At 38.1% G+C, this 22,585-nt stretch overlaps 1 protein-coding gene across 5 annotated transcripts in view; it reads left to right on the forward strand.

The window, feature by feature from the left end:
* The window catches only part of BNC2 (basonuclin zinc finger protein 2), a 496,569-nt gene that overhangs the window by 381,917 nt on the left and 92,067 nt on the right, over positions 1-22,585 (forward strand). For all 5 annotated transcript variants that reach the window (XM_069962069.1, XM_069962073.1, XM_069962070.1 and 2 more), the window contains one exon: positions 11,819-11,921. In XM_069962069.1, coding sequence (XP_069818170.1) covers positions 11,819-11,921 — 103 coding nt within the window. The remainder of the gene's footprint in view (positions 1-11,818; positions 11,922-22,585) is intronic.

The raw sequence follows: 22,585 nt of genomic DNA on the forward strand, positions 1-22,585 counted from the left end.
GTCCATATTTCTTCATGTTACAGCTATACTCAGCATTGTCTTTAGTTTGATATATAACAAGAGTCCACTTTATTGTAAGCAACTGTCTTCTAAGTCAAGTTGTAATGTCAGGAAAGCAAAGGTAAATGAAGAAATAAATTGCATCAACAGTCATCATTAAAGGGGTATTCTCATCACAGGAAGTGGTGATATATTGCTAGAATGTGCAATTATTTTCTGATCGGTAGGGTTCCACTCTATACGCAGTGCGTGGCAGCCACATATAACAGATGCCACTTTGCTGCAGCAGCCAGCACTGGAGATCCTCGCTTTGTCACCTGATCAAGCTGATCGACTGCCAAACATGGTCAGTGTACATAGTTTTTCTTTTTACATAAAGACTTTTGTTGCAGTGCTTTGGAAAGTTCTGCTTTACGTCGATGCCCGTTTTAATATGATGGGTACCAAGATGGGAACGGTCACAATAGTAACAGATTTTTTTTTTCCGCATAGGTCCCTTTAAATGTAATACGTCAGTCCGATGAGTTGGCTCACCCTCATAATTAAACACCAGCTCTCATCATGTCTCTGCAAGTGTGTGGAGCGTGCTAACAGCTTGCTAAAGTTCAGTCTGTTAACAACACGTGTTTTCCTTGCAAGCATTTGGTGAATGAAAAGCAGGATACCATAATTACAAGTGCGGGTTTAAAAATAAGTAAAGTGAGATAGAAGTGTCAGCCTGACAGCTTCTTTCTGCTGGATATTTCACAACCTGTTTAGTAAATGATGTCTCCAGTTAGCGACAATGAGCAGAGTCCTGCTGAGAGCTTTGATACAGCTTCAAGTGGCGGATATTAATTAAACCAACATGCTGAGCAAAAGGCACAAATAATACTGACCCCCAAAGGCAGAAGAATAGCTTGTGACATGGGATATGAGTTAAAAATACCAGCTTATAGCCCTGTGTTTACCAGCTTAGTTTCATCATATTATATTGTGTGTTTAGTAACTCTGCATTGTCATATATAAGTTCTGATCAAGACAACCACATGTTTAAAAGCAGCCACCTGGCAAACAGACTATTGCTGACGTCTGCCTCCTGGAACTCTGGCTGCTCATTGGGGTGTCCAACGTGGCGAGGCAATACTCCTTGGATATGACTTGGATAGGCCCACCTGAAAAGGGAACAAGTGCAACTTAATAGAATATTCTGTTGAGCAGTGAGGTTTCTTTGCATGCATCAGATATGTAAATCTATAATTAAATATTAGAAGAACCATGAACTTCCTCAAAATTATTGACCCTGGTCTATAGAAAATTTACTGATGGGCCTAGGGTGTAAACTTTTTTTTTTATTCAACTCTTTTTTTTATTGAAGCTTTCCCAAGAAGAAAAATACCTTTTTTTTTTTTTTAATACAAACATACCCTCTCATTCCCTTGACACCCTGCCCCCCCTCCCCCCAACCTTTCTCCCTTAAAACTGTTCATAAGTGTCCCTACACAGAATATTCCTGACCAATGAATACAACTCATGGTACTCAGATACCTTCCCTGCCTAACCAATGATGGTACATATCCAATAACGTCTAACCTTACACACAGACCTTTGGCTTACTAAATGGATAGCATAAGTGGAAATCGTGTGTGGAACCCAGGGGTGCAAGATCAGGGCCTAGGTGAAGACTTATTTTTTAACCTGCTTGATTCCCAGGATTCCTGAGGAGAGATTACAGTATCATGTGGGAATCACTGAGATCTACATGCTTTGATAGCTTAATCCTGTGTCTGATGTTAATTAGTATATTCATCACTTTAAGTGTTCCCATTACATATTGTACAGATATGTAAAAAGTTTTCATTGCTCAGGGCTCAGTAGAACTAGAGGGGATCGCTTTTCGACCTTCTTTCTATATGCACGACCACAATGATCCCGCCTATTTGCATTAGGAGTCCCAGTTTTTTCCAGCTAGTTTTAATGATCATTCAAGATCTGAACATCCAGATCCCGACCAATTAAACTTGAAATGTCTCTATGATGCCACTCTTTTTCTTAAACTGACATTGCCCATTTATTCAGAAGTGATTGATCTTGTAATATACTGTATTAGAGAGAAAAAAGCTAATGGCATGAGAATATAGTAACATAGCTTCCTATTATAATTCATGTGTTTTGTGCAAGCGCTGGGCAGATGCAAATATTAAAATACGGTATAGTCTACTGATAAAGCCGAACATGTTAGCTGCACGTAGTTCAAAGATGCTTTTACATAAAGAAAAGCTTTATTGTAGACTTTTCATTATGTTTTTCCTTAACTTTACTATTGTAACCAGCATCAAAAAGGCAGAGTAAAAAGCAGGGATGGCTCTTTCCAGCTTTTACATATGTATTGTTAAAAAAAAAAAGTCGTCTGTAATTACCATTTTGCAAAACGAATTCCTGCAGGGTTTGTTCTCTCCCTATTAGTAAAAGAGATAAGTTGAAATGTATTAAAATTTCACTGTACAACTGGGAATTTTTGCTCACTGTAAACGTGTTAATGTTTCTTCCATTGCCCTAGTGTTTGTGTTTAACCAAGGCATTATGCCCAACAGGGAGAGCATTATAGGATAAATCTAGGTGTAAAAGAGGCATTCTTTAGAGAACATAATGAAGAATATATTTCTGTTCCTATTTAGGGACCCGTTACAACTATCTAGTCTTTTCCAAGACCTGTGTCTCTTGGTGCGAAAATCTAAATCTCATTTCTGTTCTTTTCTTATCATAATATTTAAGCAATTATTGTTCACAGAGGGCAGATATTTCATCACAGTGGCAAAGTGCGTTGAAGTAGCTCTACATCATCTTAAACACAATTCAGTTTGGAAGGATAATATATATATTTTGTTGGGGTATGTGTTGAGGTTTCTGCTTATAATGCATCCATTAAACAACAAATACCACTGGTACCCAATGAGGCCCATCACAAACAGTGCTGTACGTAAGGGGTAGGGTCCTATTAGACAAAGCGATTTTTCGTTTTCTTTGATTAATTATAAGCAATTGCAAACAAGTGCTTTTGCACACAACTTGAAATAATTCACCTTAATACACTGAACAATAGTCATTAGTTACAATAACAATTACAATCGTAATTACGGTTGCTCAAATACTATAGTCACCGAAGACACCGGCTGGACAGGAGAGCCGGAGAATAGGATGCCGGGCCACTGCAGCAGCAGTATGTAAACTTAAAGCACAGATACAGTATATGTATATCCATGCTCAAAATACACAATCAGTCTGCCTTCAGACCAATAAATCAGCCACAGAAGCATTTCTTCCAATGCTCCTGGCCAATAATCAACCCGTGTAAAAGGCCCTTAGGCACCTGATATTACTGAATTTAGAAAGGTGTATTGCACTGTAATTGTGAATAACACAACAGACACTGTCTCCTCCGTAACCATTGTTCCCAAAATCAGCACTGGACCACAGAGTTTTAAAACTCTTCAATAATTGGCTATATAGCTAGTTATCACTCTAAAGGGAATGTTTTTTTTTTTTTTTGTTTGTTTTTGTTTTACTGATAAGTGACAGATATTGTTTTTTTTTCTAATCAGTTTCTGTTTCCTGATAAAAGTTGCCATCTTGCCTGAGCTATTTTAACAACATCTAGAGATCTGCTTTACAACTAATTCCATGAACCATAGGCACAATAGACAGGGCCTGTCCCATTCAGATGAATGAGAAAGGCTTCTGAGCATGCTCAGTGACCTTTATAGAGATCATTACACAGGGAGAGGGACCTTGAATTGTGAGCAACGGCTATGTGTTATCTACATACTGGTGTCACCTATCACTGTCCTCCTGTCTGTGTTGATAAAAAGTTCAATACTGGGAAATGATCTGTACAGAACTAAAAGTCTCAGCTTAGGTTTAGACCTAGTAGTTAGAATGTAAACTGCAAGATTTCAGTATTGCTTAAAAATATAGATTATAAAATGGAAAATTAGAAAAAAAAAAAATCTTAGAAACTCTTTAACAAAAACTTGATTTAAACAATAGGTAATTTTCTGATGACGCATTCCCTTTAACAGCCTTTGTCCCTAGGATTTTGCGGTCAAATGTCCTTGAGAGGTACAAGGGAACTGCTGTCCTTCATTCCAAGAAAAAACCTAGATAGTGTACATTCCTCAGAAAACAGACAAGGACAGGGATGTAACTAGCTATGGAACCCAGAGTCCGAAAACATATATGCAGTTATTAGGAAGAATATCTAATCCTTACATCAGATATCATTTTATAAGAAAGAAAATTCAAATGGCATATTGTAATGCTTTACTATAAGGGAAGGACTAAACTACAAGGACTAAACTGCAACTAAAAATTCCAATCAAGCATTTTTATAAAGAAAGATAATTTTGACCATTATGAGTATAATGGTTGATATTTATTTTATAAAACATTTGTAAAAAAAAATGTCTCTTTTTCTACTTATCAGATTTCTCTCCATCCATCCCAACTGCCTCCTGCCATCATCACTCACTTTTAGTGGGATAAAATCAAACTCACTGGTAAACCATACAAACCCTTTTGGTAAACCCTCTGGCATGTCATAGTAGCATGCGGGTCCGGTTATCACAGTTTTTTTGTTTTTGTTTTTTAAATAGGTTCTAGTTCTTATAGATTTTGGGCTTTCTGTACTTCTGTACACCCCTGCTCCCTAAGCAGAGCTGAGCTGTGACAAACATGCATGAATGGGCACAGCTCTCAGCTGAGCTCTGCTGCCCATTTGTTTTAGCAATCGGTCAGGGACGGGTCGTTGTCTTATGACATGTCACTATGACATGTCAGTATGTTTTTGTTTTTTTTACTGATTGGTACACTTTAAGCCAACCATATATAAAAGAGATGGGCAAACCTACGCTCATCTCTTATATATAACAATGAATTCACTCACTCCCCTCACTGCTGCCCATAAAAGTTTGTGTAAAGGGTAGATGGAGGGTATGGAAGAAATTGCACGAAGGCACACAGGGAGAAGCTGCACAAAGACACAGAAACACTGCTACTGTAAAATCTCTGTAAAGTAAAATCTTTACTTCTGTATTATGTATGGGATACATCATGGTATATAGACTACACCCACTGTTTATGTAAGCTCAGGAAAAACTGACACTAATCGTACCTGTCACTAATAACATAAATAATGTCCTAGGAACTTGTCAAAAGTTTTTATCTGATCTGCTTTAACCACTCAAGCCCCTATTACACGGGGCAATCAGCAGGAGCAAGCGTTCGCCAACCTGTCAGGTCAGCACTCGGTTGCTCCTTGTACCCTGCTTGCTGCTGGTGCTATTAGCGGATAAGTGCGAGGTGGGGGTATGGCGGAGAGGGGGAACTGTGGGGGGAGCTCCCTGGATGATCTTTAGATCGCCCAGGGAGCTCATAGGTGATAGCAGTGGTCTGCTGCCACTTCTATTACGCAGAGCGATGGCAGCAGATCATTGCTATCTAAGTTGTTAGACTTTCAAGATGTTGAAAGACAATGTTCAGCCGGCATCGTGCATGTCAGCTGATCGCTGCTATTTTTTACACAAAGTGATTATCATCCGTCATGGCCAATAATCGGCCAAATACGGCTGATAATCGCTTTGTGTAATCAAGCCTTCAGACCCTGATTGACAAGAAGAACAAACAGGGAGACGACTGTGCTGGCATGCATTCCTCTCCATGCTCTGTGTGTAGACTTTTACTTAGAGTACATTCAGTTCCCGGCTTGATCTTCTAATCTGTTGCGATCTGAACACTGGACTTTGATCTGTCAGTATTTTTCATGTCTTTGGGACGTATCAAAAGTTGTTTTTGTTTTTTAATTTAATGACAGGTACACTTTAAAATCCATCTGAAATGACACTTACACATTAATGCTTTACTTTATCTTAAAGAAATGCAAACAATATCCTGCAGTTTTGTGCTTATGCAAAATTATGTGTGTTCTCACTTAAAGGGGTTGTCCTAGCAGGGGACTTTGCAATGAGTGCAAGGATTGAAAGCGATGGGTGATCCAGGATCATACAATGCAGCAGCTGTTTGTAGTCTAGGAATAGAGATGAGCAAAGCGAATCTGAAGAAATCCAATTTGCAGCGAATCAGGCATTTAATTCGCCTCATTGCGATTTGCGAATTCACCAGATTAGATTCGCAAATTCGCTAAACATGGCGGACGCAATAGCAACCAGACATGTTAGGTTATACTTATGCAGTAGCGTACATTAAGCAGTTGTGTACATCACAAAATAAACGTTCGCATGTTCGAAAATGATTGTTATGACCATTCCAACAAATTATCCAACAAATTGTTCGTATTGACGAACATGGACAATTAGCAGCATGTTCGTACATACGAACATATTCACTTGTTTGTATGCAAATTCGTTTGTATGCAATTTGTGAATATTCGCAAATTTGTGTGAATATTTGTGAACTTTGCGAAACGAATTTCCGATTCGCTCATCTCTATCTCGGACCATAAAAACTCATAGGTTTTCAAAAGAATTTTATACGTAAATCAATAGGAGATTTTGCTTTTCTCTTTTGCTTATTTTTGATTCATTGCCACAATAAACAAATTGGTTGTAAAGATGCACATAGCCTTTATGAGTTGTAAAGTAGTTGTCTGTCACTTCTGATATTAGTATCTACCATCTCAGACTCATAGCAGGACGACAAACCCCCCTGGATTTGGAGACAGTTGTTTTTGACATTTTCAGTTTGGACCTGTTCTATGGTAGATTGGTGTAATATATAATAATAATGCACTACCAGAAATAATGTGACTACCGGAAACCTTATAGCCAGCTGTAATACACAGTATTATGTAACAGAGGAGAATATGAGAATACTAGTCTTTAAATAACAGTAAGGAAAAGTACTTGAGAAAATAGGTGCACTTGAGCAAACTAGCTGTGATCCATTATAAATGCCCTATTGTATTACCTCTGTATCTCATATCTGGATTCATCTTCACTAATACAATTTGAAAAGCTGCTAATATACTTACATTTCTCTATGGCATTCCGGGAATGTGTTGCTAATACAATATATTGGGACACTGTACTGGTAAAGCAGCTCGGATGCAGCAGATGTCATTTTGCTATTCGCAGTCATAGTCACATTGGTGATATCAAACCTTTGTCACTCCGAGTATCATCACGTATTACGGTAGTTTGTGCTCAGTATGGGACCTACAGCCTCAACAAATGAATATGAATGAAGTTGATGTATTTATGAGGTAAATAATTCATAATGTGTGTAGCTTTGCTGTTTTGCTATGCATATCTTATGCAGACTGTAGGGCATTACAGAATCAATATGCAATCCAATGTTATTATAATACACACCATTTTTGGAGTATACTAGATACAAAAATCTGGTCTGATTGATCTGTCAAAATAAAGATCTTATTGTGTGAGATTATAACTTGTCCTATAGATGTTTGCAAGTCTAGTTTTATATTGGTAAAATGATTTTTTCTAGTAATAGCTCTTGTTGATGGGCTGTGAATGGTATTACAGTTCAGACCCAGTTATTTTTTTCGAGCTGAGCTGCAATACCAGATATAGTCTTTAGACAAAAGTGGTGCTGTTTCCATTAAATACATATGAACAATAATAGTTAAAATATTGACTAATTAATAAGTTATCTGCTAAAGTCCGTAATATCACAGTCCAACACACTACAATGCTGTGTTGGTGGTGTGGTTAGCAATGACATTTTCTTGGCTTTATAGTCCAAGCTTTGCTTTTTTTAATCTTTGTTCAGGCACCCTAAACTGATGGCTTTTAAAAAAATTCAAACCATTGTTAACAAATATTTGTTCCTTAAAATCGCTCTATTCCCAGCGCTTTTACCCTTTAGTCTATGGGTCTGTGTCAGGTGTCATTTTTTGCGCCATGTTGTGTTCTTTCTATCGGTACCTTGATTGCGCATATGCGACTTTTTGATCACTTTTTATTAAATTTTTTCTGGATTTGATGCGCCCAAAAATGCGCAATTTTGCACTTTGGATTTTTTTTGCGCTGACGCCATTTACCGTGCGAGATCAGGAATGTGATTAATTAATAGTTCGGGCGATTACGTGCGCGGCGATACCAAATATGTTTATTTATTTGTTTATTTAATAATTTATATTTATAAAATGGGAAAAGGGGGGTGATTTGGACTTTTATTAGGGGAGGGGATTTTTTATTAATAAAAACACTTTTTTACTTTTTTTTTTACATAAACTAGAAGTCCCCCTAGGGGGGCTTGTATATACAAAGCACTGATCTCTCATAGAGATCAATGCTGTGTATATACACAGCAAAGATCATTGTAATCGGTGGTAGATTGCTATGGCCTGCTGCAGGCCATAGCAATCTATTGCCGAGCCGGGATCAGCGACGCTGAGTGCCGCCCGGCCAGAAGAACGGATCTCCCCCCGCGATCGCATCGCGGCGGGGAGATCCGTGCCACTATACAACAGGGATGTTGTTTACAAAGCACTTCAATGCAGCTGTCAGGTTTGACAGCTGCATTGAAGTGCTTAATTAGCCGGCGCGGCAACGGGACCCACGCCGGCTAATAGAGGCACTGCCCGGCTGCAGATTGCAGCTGGGATCGGTGCCGTTCAGAGCGGGGTCCCGGCTGGAAGCTGCTCTGAACACCCCCTGCGGCTCCATGACGTACCAGGTACGTCATGGGTCGCTAAGGGGTTAAGCATCAGATGGTTGCATGGGCTGTCTCTCTATGCCTTACTTTACAGATCGGGTGGGGGAACATCTCTGGAGGTACACTTTAAAGGGAACCAATCAGGGTTCCCAGTATGGTTCTACTGTGCACCTTCCTGAGGCTACCAGCCACGTCTACAGCGGTAGCTTTACATCTGGGAAAAAAAGTTTTATTCCACCACGCAAGGCTGGTAGAGAGGCGACAGCTAGTCATCTGGGCAGGGAGCCACCCATGACTGTCAGCGTACTGTACAGGGATGATTGACAGGAAGAGAGACCAGTGACACGTCTTTCTGCCTGCCAATCATCCCCACACTGCAGAGAGCCATGACTAGTCAAAGGCAGAACTTGTGTGCAGCTACCTTAGTTACTCAGAGACTAAAAGCCCCCCCCCCCTTTCATTGTTGGGGTCCCAGTGGTTGGATGTCCACCAATCACATACTTTTCTCTTGGGATAACCTTTTTAATGCATCTTAAAAGCAATAGCTATTGGTGGTCTTGTTTATTTATCCTGTTTTGCTGCCTAATCTGCCACATAAAGTCAGGATAATTTATTGGGTTTGCTAGAAACACCTGTACCAACCCCTTAAAAATCTGCATTTAATCTTTTGGTACCAGACATCACAGGACACTTATAGATATCTTGTGGAGTTCATGTTTAAATGGGTCAGAGCTATCTTAATAGTACAAAGGAGACCTACAGTAAATTTGTCACATGGTTTAAGTGTTATGGCTTCTCGGTTTATATCTCAATACATCTGAATGAGTTTGATTCTGCAGCATGTGCATGCCTTTCTGCAAGTCTTATTCAGATGTATAGCAGATACAAGAGATTTGATGCAATGGACCTTACCTTAAACACATTTACGTGATAGAAATACTCCAGGACTGGTAAAACAATAAACAGTTGCATAAGACAATTAGTATAAAACAATGAATTGTTTGTTGGGACACAGTTAACAGACAAGAAACATGAAGGCTGATTCCAATGCATTTTAGGCCTCTGTGGCCCTTAGTCATGGCTCTGTGTGGCCCTTAGTCATGGCTCTGTGTGGCTGCCCAGTGGAGTGGGTGGTTTGAGCTGGACTTTGACTCTCTGAAATGTATTGACTTCATTAAAAAAATTTGGGTACAATGAAAAAAATCTTTGTAATTAACAGATACCATACACATAAACAATCAGAACATGGAAGATAAGAATGGGAAGATGAGGAATACTGATTATTTTTATATGAAAAAATGAGAAGTGAAGTACAGATTGACCCAACAAAGGGTTAAGAAGCAGCGGCAGCCTGTCGCTTTGTAGCCGTTCGGTGGAGCAGCAGCACAATTAATTACAGAGTTCATTAATTAGTGAACATATTAAAGAAAGACACCATTACTGACAAGTGCAGACATGATATATCATCAAGTCAATAAACTATTGAACATGAAACTGGACCTTTCAGCAAGATCTCCTTTCTTCCTCACTGTTAACCTACAGACACATATATTATTCCTGCTTCATCAGCAGATGTCCTCGGTAATATATTTCATATTACTATTTCCGTTAATCAGGAATACATACTTATATAGCTTGGAAAATGAACGATCGAAGAGTTTACATGATGGAGGGGGGTTGCTGGAAGTATGAGCATGACGCTGCCTTTTATTCCATGCTGGCAACTGGTATTAAGCACTAGCACAAAATACATAAAATGGGAAGAGATGTTAGAGCAGCGCATGGCTGGATAAACATAGCAAGCAAACAAGGATGGGGAACATACTCTGCATGCTGCGTCACTTCCAGTCTGCAGTATAACAGGTATTATACCAAGGGATTGTAGGCAGCATTACTATTACTGCAATAACATGAACCTTAAATAGATTCTCCAAGGTTTATTATTCAAGGCCTATCGTCTGCATAGGGCATCAGTATTAGATTGGCAGCGAGTCAGACTTCCAGTACCCCCACCGCTCAACTATTTTAAGGAGCTGAGACACTTAAAGGGGTTGGCCACTTTATTGTAAAATAGGTCAGTACAAAGTATTAGTGAGTGTAATCACTGTATATACTGACAGCAGCTCCCTGTGTACCTTATAGAGATAAAATCAGACTCCCCTTCACCAGGCTGGGCTGCCCTGCTCTGTTTTGTTTCAGTCCACAAAATGGCCGACATGGAGGAACATGTGACCATGCCCTGTCCACTGTGTCCTCCATAGACATATACAGGCTCAGTGGTGGACACTGGGGGGCGGGGCCTGGTCACATGCTCCTCCATGTCAGCAATCTTATGGACCAAAACACTACAGAGTAGGGCAGCCCAGCCTGGAGGAGGGGAGTCTGATATTAGCTCTATGAGGTACACAGGGAGCTGCTGTCAGTATATACAGTGAGTACACTTACTAATACTGTACACTGAGCAATTATACTATAAAGTGGCCAACCCCTTTAAGCGAGTGCCTCAGCCTTTTCCCAGTTTACCAGAATTCACTGTACTTTTGGTAGTAATGCTAGGAACAGCAGCATTGAACAGAGAACAGGACAACACCGCAGTTCCTTGCACCACAAGTACTAGAAGTATGGCAACAGTAAAGATTGGAGAGGCTATAGTCAAACTGTTGACCAGCGGGGTAATGAGTCCCCCACCTGTCTGATATTGATGATTTATCTAGATTTGGTTTCCTATTGTTCCATTTAACCATTTTCTTTTATTAAATATGTTTGTACAAGTTGACTTGTAAGTGGAATTGCTGTACCCTCTTAAAGAAGATAAATAAAATATGGTTATGTGCTGTACAATACGCTAAATGACTAAGTACTGATACGGTGCATGGGATACTCTTAGGTGACCTTTTTATTCTGTTTATTTTATCTAATGGTATTACAGACACTAGAAGCTAAGTGTCTCTGTCTTTTAAGCCATAAAGTACAGGGGAGTTGCATCGGAAATGAACTTTTTCCATCTTTTGTGTCCCTCCAAACACTGTGGTTGCTCTGTGTTTTCCATAAGCCACAACAACTCATGCATATTGTAAGAGCATAAATAGTAAAATGGACAATTCAATCGATGAAACTCTTTTCCTTTCTTCTTTTTTTTCTGCAGGCCATCCGATGTACACTTGTAAATTGCACTTGTGAATGTTTCCAGCCTGGGAAGATTAATCTGAGAACCTGTGACCAATGTAAACATGGCTGGGTGGCACATGGTAAGAAACATTGCATCTATCTCCTGACTCTTCTGTCTATCTATCTATCTATCTTTTATCTACCTCTCTATCATTTGTCTATCTATCTATCTATCTATCTATCTATCTATCTATCTATCTATCTATCTATCTTTTATCTACCTCTCTATCATCTGTCTATCTATCTATCTATCTATCTATCTATCTAGTAGTTACTCTATGTACTTTGTTTATCGCAAATAAAGTGTGATCTATTCCCCATCGTATCCCAACTAGTGCCAGTGGGAATCTCAATACACAGAGGAAGTTTTCGATATCTCTATTGAAACCATTGATCCATCTCCTGCAGTGACTGCTATACAAATATGACACTGTCAAGGTCATGATAATGATAGGGAGGTAATCCGAGTCAGATAGATATTAGTCAATGTGATGACATTCAACATTGCTTTTCTAGAATGCAGCAAAGAAATCTCTTTTAGGTTGTTCCACTAGTTGTGATCTGACAGTACAAACGATGACTTGCCTTGACCTCTTAAAAGACCGATTCTATGGTCTACATTGCCGTAAGTGCAAACAGTGATGTCAGAACACAGCATTTGTGGTTGTTAATAAGTAAGGGTAATTTCACACTCTTGTCAGCAGTGTCTATTGGATATATATACATCAGGGGTAGTTACGAACATATACATCCAGGGTAAACCTATGATGAATGCTACTTGGTTGCTTTCATTATATATAGAGTTTGATGCTAAAAATAGCACACAATGCTCAATGGTATAGCACAGAGGTCCACTCTCTTCCATTTAGCAGACCCTGCCATGTCCTCCCCCTAACCGAGGACAAATTACACACTTTAGGTTTCTGTTGGCTTGGACGCAGATGTTTCAGGGTATTTGCCCCTTATCAATGTGGAGAAGGATTTTGACTAACGGGGGCAATGAATATAAGACCAAAAAAACACAACAATCACTGAGCTCAGGGAGATCATCAAAAAATGTTTCCCCCTTCTTTTGAAACTCGTAACCGAGGCTCCACAGACCCTTTTTTGCATATTGCATTATCTAACAGTAAAAAAAAAAATAAGCGTTAAGCTATGGGTAAGGTTAGATTTATAAGTATTAGTCCTCCAGGAGTGCTGGATGGCATCATTTAGTGTTTTTATTAACCTACATAAACACTTGAGACCTAGACACTGCTTTCCTAGTGTGTAAACAGTAATTGAAAGTGAAGTCTCATGATGGGCAAAAGCAAAATTTATTAGGATATCATGGAATTTCTTTTCTGGTGTCATAGTATCATATCAGGATAACACTTATGCATGTACATGTAATTGGGTAAGCCAAGGCTTGGGCCCAATGCACACAGCAAAACTGTGAAAAAAATGTGCACAACTCTGTGTTACCTATAAAATTGTAGACATGGGGAGCACAGTAGGGCCCTATAGACTTTTATAGCAACTTTATTTTGGATCCTGAAGTTAGGGTTAGGGTCACACTAAGTAAAAAAAAAAAGTGAAAAGGCGTCCAATTTTTTTGTTTAAAAAGACATCCATTATTGCTCCATCCTAATTGACCTCAATGGAATGTCCAATACATATAGTGTATTAAATGATGAACGCTGTCTGTGTGGAGGAAATAATGATCATGACAATTATTTTTGGACGTCTTTTTCAAACATTGGACTTTATGTTTTAGTTGTTCACACACAGTTTTCTTTTTTTTTACCATCTTTTAACAGTCTTTACTATTAAAGTCAATGGACTTTTCACTTTAAGACACACCCAAAGGGCAATTAGTCCACCTACACTAGAATAATGTACCAATAGCCATCATTGCACAACAGTGAAATGACGGACATCATTTTGACCTCAAAATGACGGATATAATTTTAAAAATTGATATACGGACAGGAAAAAAACACTGTGGGAACATAGCTTATAGGTTGTATGAAGAAGTTGTGTGCATCAGCCCTTTTATATATTCAATACAAACAGTAACACTCTTTTCTTGCCCATATTGCATCATAATTAACATTTTATCCTGCAAAGTACTTTGTATTTATGTAAAAAGGTTTATTTACCACATATATAAGAAAGATAGATAGATAGATAATGGATGATAGATAGATAGATAGATAGATAGATAGATAGATACTGTGTGAGATAGATTAGATTATAGCTAGAAACTGTATGATAGATAATTTAAACACTGAATATATAGTCTGCAGCACTCCAAGATATTCAGGTGAAAGCAAGTTAAATTTACTTAATCAAAAAGTGTGGCATACAAACAACACATTCTCTTGTCTTCTTTTTACTTTCTTATCTATCTTCCTCCTACCCGTCTTCTTATTACCTATCTTCTTACCTTTTTTACCTATGCCTACTGTCACTGTAATGCCTTTACCTTTCAGCGTTTTGTATATGTATCATCTATGCTGCTGTAACACACTGAATTTCCCCAAGGTGGGACTATTAAAGGATTATCTTATCTTGGACTAGATAGATAGATATGTTATGATAGATAGATAGATAGATTGGTAGATAGATAGATAGATAGATAGATAGATAGATACTGTATGAGATTGAAATGGGATGATATTTAAATATATAATAAATAGATAGATAGATAGATAGATAGATACTATATGAGATAGATAGATAGATAGATACTATATGACACAAAGGGAAAAGCCGCACATCCAATAGTATGTGGTGGGTGCTACAGGAGACAAGTCTCCAGGCATGCTTGACATGGGGCATGCTTGAAAACGGCTCTGTGAGGGATCCAAAATGTCGCATCTTGTGTTTTATGCACAAGACTGGGACCGCGGCTATTAGCAGGCATGGTCCGATCGCCATGCCCGCTAATAAAGTAATCGGATTCAGCTGTCAAAATTGACAGCTGCATCCGATGACTTGATGTAGCCGTTCCCTGGTGTCTAGTGGGGACGATCGCTCCTCCGGGGCGTTGTACCGGAGGAGCGATCCACACATCTTACCCCTTCCGGGGTCAGGGCGGTAATGGCGCTGATCTCGGCTCGGCACTCGATTGCTTCCGGCGGAAGCAGCCAGAAGCAATCAATGTGCCTATATCATCAATCTATGCTGCATATCTATGCAGCATAGATCTCAATGAGAGATCAGTGCACTTATACTAGAAGTCCCCCAGGGGGGCTTCTAGTATAAGTGTAAAAGTAAAAATAAAAGTGTTGTTGTTATTAAAAAGCCCTCTCCCCTAATAAAAGTCAGAATCACTACCCTTTTCCCATGTTATAAATAAAAATAAATAAATAAACATGTTTGGTATCGACAAATTCGCCCGGTAATCACCCGAACTGTTAATTTATCACATCACCGATCTCGCACAGTAAATGGCGTAAGCTAAATTGGGCATTTTTGGTCGCAACAAATCAAGAAAAATTGTAATAAAAAGCGATCAAAAAGTCACATATGTGCAATCAAGGTACCAATAGAAAGAATAGTTCACATAGAAAAAACTCACCGACACTACGAGTCACAGGCTGATCTTTGGTCAGTATATGGATACTCACACCACGGTGATCCAGGTGGTGCTCAATTCATAAAGTAGTCCATATGAATGTAATGAAAGAAGAGATCCACGAATGGCACTTCACCTAAAATCTTCACCTTTATTGTATATAGCTAGCGGGAAACGTACGTAGACTGGGAGCGAATTCCTCCGTGATGTCCATGTCCTATACTGTCTATATACAATAAAGGTGAAGATTTTAGGTGAAGTGCCAATAGAAAGAACACTTCATTGCGCAAAAAATGACACCTCACACAGACCCATAGACCAAAGGATAAAAGCGGTATAAGCATGGGAATGGAGTGATTTTTAGGAACATATATTTGTTAACAATGGTTTGAATTTTTTACAGGCCATCAGATACAATTAAAGTTATACATGTTACATATTGTTGTAATCATAACGACTTGAGGAACATTCATTACAAGTCAGTTTTACCCCAGGGCGAATGGTGTAAAAATGAAAAAAAATAAATAAATAAATAAAAGAAATTGCGTTGTTTCGCAGTGTACTTTATGAAAAAAATTCAGCCTGTCATTGCAAAGTACAATTAGTGGCACAAAAAATAAGGGCTCATGTGGGTTTCTAGGTGAAAAAATGCAAGTGCTATGGCCTTTTAAACACACAAAAAAAAAAAAATTAATTGGCCAGGTCCTCTAAGGGTTAAATAAATTCACATTTTTTACCACCTGAGCTGGAGTGCTACGGATTTTTTGTTGGATAGATACTTTATGAGATAGATAGATAGATGATAGATAGATACTATATGAGATAGATAGATAGATAGATAGATGATAGATAGATACTATATGAGATAGATAGATAGATAGATAGATGATAGATAGATAGATAATCGATAGATTAAAAGATAGATAGATACTATATGACGTTGATATATAATAGATAGATACATAATAGATAGATACTATATGAGATAGATAGATAGATAGATACTATACAGTATGAGATAGATAATAGATAGATACTATATGAGATAGATAGATAGATAGATACTATACAGTATGAGATAGATAATAGATAGATACTATATGAGATAGATAGATAGATGATTGATAGATATTATATGAGATAGATAGATAGATAGATAGATAATATAAACTATATGAGATAGATAGATAATAGATAGATACTATATGAGATATATATGGGATGATATATAAAATATATAAATAACAGATAGACAGCAAAAGTCAGCAGCACGCCAACATACGATGAAAAAAAAGGCAGTTTTATTCCATTAAAAAAGTAGACAAAAATATGTGTTAACTCTCTCTTAGAGTCTTGAAAAATGACTCTGAGAGAGAGAGTTGAAACATATTTTTTTTTTCTCTGCTCTTTTATGGAATGAAACTACTTTTTTTCATCATATGTTGGCGTGCTGCTGACTTTTGTATATTTTGGGGATCCTTTACCAAATTACTTTCTCTGCTAACACCATCTTCAAGTTTTGGAAGTTCAGCTTATTTCTCAATAGATAGATTATAAAAAGATAGATAGTTAGATCGATAGATAGGTAGATAACCGATAGATAGATAGATAGATAGATAGATAGATAAAAAGATAATAAATAGATAGATACTGTATTAGATAAATATGGGATGATGTATAAATAGATAGATAGATAGATAGATAGATAGATAGATAGATAGATAGATAGATAGATAGATAGATAGATTATATAGAGAGAGTAGATAGATAGATGATAGATAGATGATAGATAGATAGATAGATAGATAGATAGAATGTTATACAGCTCTCACAGTGGCAATGCAGTCAGGCAGGTCTAGGAAAGGCGCCTACCACCACTTGCTAATTAAAACGCCTGAAGTATGTAAACGGTTTATAAATTCTGGTAGTCACTCAAAGAGACATGGGATGCACACATCCCATATGTAGATTTTCTAAACAATGCTTTTTTTCCTAATGACTTGCTGCACCTAGCTTACTAGCAGCATCCTGATACCTGTCAGATTCTTGCATTTGATGGCTCAGTGAGACAGGTCGAGGGAACATTTCATCTGCCATGCAGTACTGATACGCTTCTAAATGAGTGTCTGAGGACCGCGATATGCCTGCTTTGAGACCCTGACCTCCGTTTGTTTTTTATTAAATACTTCTAAAAAGAAGTTAAAAAAAAAAAACAGTCAGCTTATTAAATCACAACACAATAGCAACTGAATGTTAAAAAGCACTCAATCGAATCAGATTACTATTCTGCACCTCTTTCATTCAGCAAGATCAGTTTGGAATGATTCTCTGAATACAAATAACAAGTCCCTGCTGCAATAATTACACAGTTTCCTAGCGCTGTCATTAATTAATTTCTGTTAAACCGTATTGATGAAAAGTTACTTTTAGAGAGGAGACAGGTTTTATAGAATATGGACTTGCATAACGTGTGAGATTAAATGGCAAGGCACCTACTGTATGTAAGGTTTGGCTTATGATGTCCTTCTATGTGATTAAGAGTTGTCATTCTAAGTAGACAGGCACAGCTGTTCAAGACAATCCATCAAAAACAGTGTCTATTTAGAGCAGAGGTTTCCAACCTTTTCTAGCTTGTCACTTTAAGGCTTTGTTCACGCAACGTCAAAATGATGGCCATTTTAATGGGCAGCCATGATTTAATGTCAAATAACGGCCACTATTGTAATACAGCGGGTGCTACTATAAAAATAATGGCCGTTATTTGCCATTAAATGATGGCCATCGAATAAAAACGGCTGTGATTTCAACGGTGTGTGAACATAGCCTCAGATATGAAAAGTGATAAGGGAAACAGTGTATTCAGTATATGACCAAGATGAATGACATCTTAGTGCCTCATGACCCTGTGAGAAATGACTTCAAGGAGGAGTGCACCACTGATAACTAGAGATGTGCGCAATTCGAGCATGCTTGAGTTGGATTTCTCGGCATTTGAATGCCAGTGGCTGAAGAAATTGGATGCAGCCCTATGTCTTCCAGGACTCCCTAGTACTCCATCCAACTTTGTTAGTTATTTGTGGAAATGCCTCCCTGGCATACTTACCTTCCTTGTTTCCTTATCGCCAACAAATCTTCTGGTCCCCACTGCCCTTTTGTTCTTTCTCCTTCCAATGATGGTTGGCTCCCATTCAGTCCAGCATGGAACTGAGAATGCAGTGTATGTTGGAGGAAAACGTAATTGGAAGGAGAAAGAACAGGACCACAGCGGGTCTGACAACAGTGGGTAAGGTAAGTGTGCTAGCTTCTAGGCTATGTTCCCACTTTGGGCCCATAGCAGGGAAAGGCGGCCATCTCATCATATAGGTAAAAGCTAATAATCATCATGGTCAATATTAGCGTCCATCTATATTATGAGGCTGCTGCTTTTCCCCGCTGTGTTCCCAAAGTTGGAACATCCTTATACCTTTTCTGTACATAAAGGTATATTTATCAATATTATATTTACTTTGAATACACCTTTCCAATCAGTTTAAGAAATTACATTTTCATGCAGTAAAACAGATATCTTTATTCTAAATGTTAATAAGATTACAGTGATAACTAATCTTAAAATCAAAACAAAAAGTAACTTTATAACATTTAAATTTTTAAAAAATCTACAAAGCAGTATGATGACTTATTTTTTGCACCACGATCTGTAGTTTTTATCGGTGCCATTTTGGGGTAGATGGAACCTTTTGTTTGTTTTTTAATATTTTTTTCTGGTATGACCATTAAGCAGTTCTGGCATTTATTATGTTTTCTTTATGGCATTTAACATGCGGAATCAAAAACATTATGGGGCACACTGGTTTAGATCTAAACCATCTCGGAGCTGGCAAAGATTTTTTGCCTGTTTTTGCCCTATTCCAAAAAAAATTGATAAATTTTGCAATGCTGTGTCCCCTCCTTGACTCTTTTTAACTATATGGCGCACAAGGGGCAAAATTTAAATAAATGCACAGTTGTGACACATGGGGCAATACCAAATTTCTACATACAATTACATTTTCCTATTTAAAAAAAATCGGAAAATTGGGTTGATGTAAACTTTCAGTAGGAAATGGACCTTTATTTATACTTTTTATAACTTTTTTTTCCAAAATTTTTTTACACTGTTTAAGTCTCTTTAAGGGACATTTTTAAGCAATTGTTAGATTGTTTATATTGATCAATGTAATGATATCATTTGCATTGATAAATTTAATCGGTGCTCTGCCCCGAGGCATACAGTATTAGCAGAATTATCATAGCCGTCATGGAGGTCTTCAAAAGGCCTCTAGGTATCCGCAGTTGTGGTAGTTGAAAGCAGGTTTCATAGCCTAGTGCTAAATTATGTTACAAGTAAGAACCAAAGTCTAAGCAAGGAATAATAAATGTACAGAACCATGTTTTAAATATATTTATAGACACTTTGGTGGGGATTTATCAAGAATGGCGTTCTCGTATGCCGGTCTTAAATTAGGTCCTGCACGCCTCTTAGTTAATCCAGCTGACCATGCGCCTGATCCTGTGTCTGACTCAACAAATTTACACCTGCTTCCAGCAGGTGTACATTTGGATTATGATTTATGCCTGTGAGCATCAAGCGAGTGGGGGACACGGCAGCCATATGCCAGGGAGAAGGGGCAAACCTGCACCTTCTTCTTGGTGTATGCCTCGGGGGTTACTTTCATAAATGCTCACCTTTATACCAAAGTTCCACTTTTTAGAACAAATATTCACTTATTAATCTTATAAGTATACAATGTGTTTGTCACTTTTGAAAATGTTTTTGGTAATCTTATACCATACAAATGCCAAGTGTTTCCAGTGCCAATAACAGTAAATAATAATACATGCATGGCTGCCATATTTTATCAAATAATGGGATTAATAATATTCATTATGTTCAATAAGGGCCTGGACATTTTCTAGAAAAAGTCTTGATCGCATATTGTTATTTCTAAGATTTCATTGGTCTGGACATTTGATGGACCGGGCATGAAGATCTATGGTTAGGTTTCTGTAGGTAGACTGACTGTAAGATGATGCTGGCCTATTTTTACATTTACACATGAGCCACGTTTAATATCGCTTTGTTTTCCATTCCCCCATCCCCAGATCTGTGACCCATCGCTCTAAAACTAAGTCTAATGTTGAACATTTAGCAGCTTTGAATAATCTACAAACTAATTAGTCAAGCGCCTGCGAGACTCTTGAGGTTGTGAGAAATCCCTAATGTGTACAGAGGGAGCTTCTCTTCAGAAGAAAAGGGAGTCCCCAGGCTGGGTGAGATTAACCCATTATACTCTGCACGCCTGATCGCTGCAAGCAAAGTCTGTCAAGCATTCCATCCGATTATATTGTGTCTTGGTCTCCGGCAGATTCCTTGTCAGACAAGAACCATGTCAGCACAAAAGGCTGTCGTAGGATCAGAGGAGACAGGAACAGGTGTCACATAGGCTGTCAAAACTGAAAAGTAAAAAAAAAAAAAAAAAATTTGGGTGAAGGCGAGAAAGACAGACAATTATATTAATGCTGTCACTTTTATGTTGCAGCTTTGCGTTATTATCTTGAGGTGCTGAGTGCGCAGTTGCCTCAAAGAAAAGTAGACAGTAGACAAGGGGGAAACACAAGCGTTATTAACTGAAGAGGCAGTGTGTCAAAGCTGGAAAGGGTTCAAAGTTTTGTCTAAAAAAAAAATGAGACAACCATGTCTATGAACAAACTGCGGTTCTGCTGTCGGCTACATAAACAGAGTAGCCGTCTAAAATGTACTGCTTGGAAACAGATCACAGAGCTGTAAAATAATAATGAAAGATGTCATTGAGACCTTTTTTCCGCTTTATTTTAATTACATTTAATTTGTATGTAATACTTTTTAGTAGAGTTTTTTTTAAAGGAATTTAGGAAACACTCTGAAAAATTCACAACTAGCCTTAATGTTTAAGAAGAAAGGCATGCATTGCATATATCAGAGTTACTTTTTACATTTCACCCCAACACTTTAGTGTTGTGATCAATCTTCCAAAACTTCTATTACAGCCTTGTAAGAGGAGAGGTTTTATATCTTACTGGACCTTTAGATCGAGGTACATAGTAGTAGCCATTTTTAATGTATGCTTAGTTAAAGGAATTAAGTGAGATTAGAAGAAAAAAATGTTTCCAGTTACAGTGCCACTCTTGTCAATGGGTTGTTCCTGGTATTGCAACTTAGTTCATTTCAACATTCAGATTCATATTTTAAAGCATTCTACTGGCCATATGCTATGTTTAAGGGTTTTAGGCTGGATATTTCACCAGAGCTGAGCCCTAGGAAAACAGATATAATCTTAATGGCCTGTCCTTTTTTTGGTCAGACTCCTGACATGCCTACGGATAAGTTTTGAAGGGTCCAGGGTGCTCATCCAAGCTTCCATCTTCATTGTTTACCTACCTTCATCTTCCACTGCCATACTATTTGTCATGGTGGTGCAAGGAACTGACTTATGTATAATGGGACAATGCTGTAGTTCCTTTCATCACCATTCCAGTAAGGTACAGAGATGCAAAGACAAACACAGGTAAACATAGTAGAAAACCCTTCAAACAGCTCATTGGCAAGGGGGTGGGGTGCAGAGAGACTCCCACCAATCTGATAACGATGGTTGGCCATCAGTTTTTATAGACTACCTAACCCCTTTAATTAAGATAAGTAAGGGCCCTATTAAACAAAGTGGTGAATCATGCCTATTTGGTCAGATATATCTCCATGTAACAATGACAGCAATCAGCCGAAGAGCCAACCATTGGCTGATTGTTGTCTAAAAAGTCTAAAAATCATCGGGCGCTGGCTGCACATGTATGTGATGCGTGGCTGATGACAGTATAAAGTACTGCTGTATCGGCTGAAGTAACATTATATTTTTGGATGGACACTGATTTCATTCCAACCAGCATCCAGTGGTAGTGGGAACATAGCCTAAAGCTGGGTTCACACTACGTTTTTGCAATCCATTTTTGTCATCTGTCTTTGCAAAAAATAGATGCATTTGTGTCCATTTTGAAATTAACTTCCATAGTAAAATGCGGATCAAAACATCCGTTTTTATTTTTTTTTCGGTACACAAAAATGTGGTTGACCATGTTTTTATGTATGTTAAAAAAAAAAAAAAAAGGATC

This window comes from Dendropsophus ebraccatus, chromosome 3, assembly GCF_027789765.1.
Source record: "Dendropsophus ebraccatus isolate aDenEbr1 chromosome 3, aDenEbr1.pat, whole genome shotgun sequence".
Taxonomy (NCBI): Eukaryota; Metazoa; Chordata; class Amphibia; order Anura; family Hylidae; genus Dendropsophus; species Dendropsophus ebraccatus.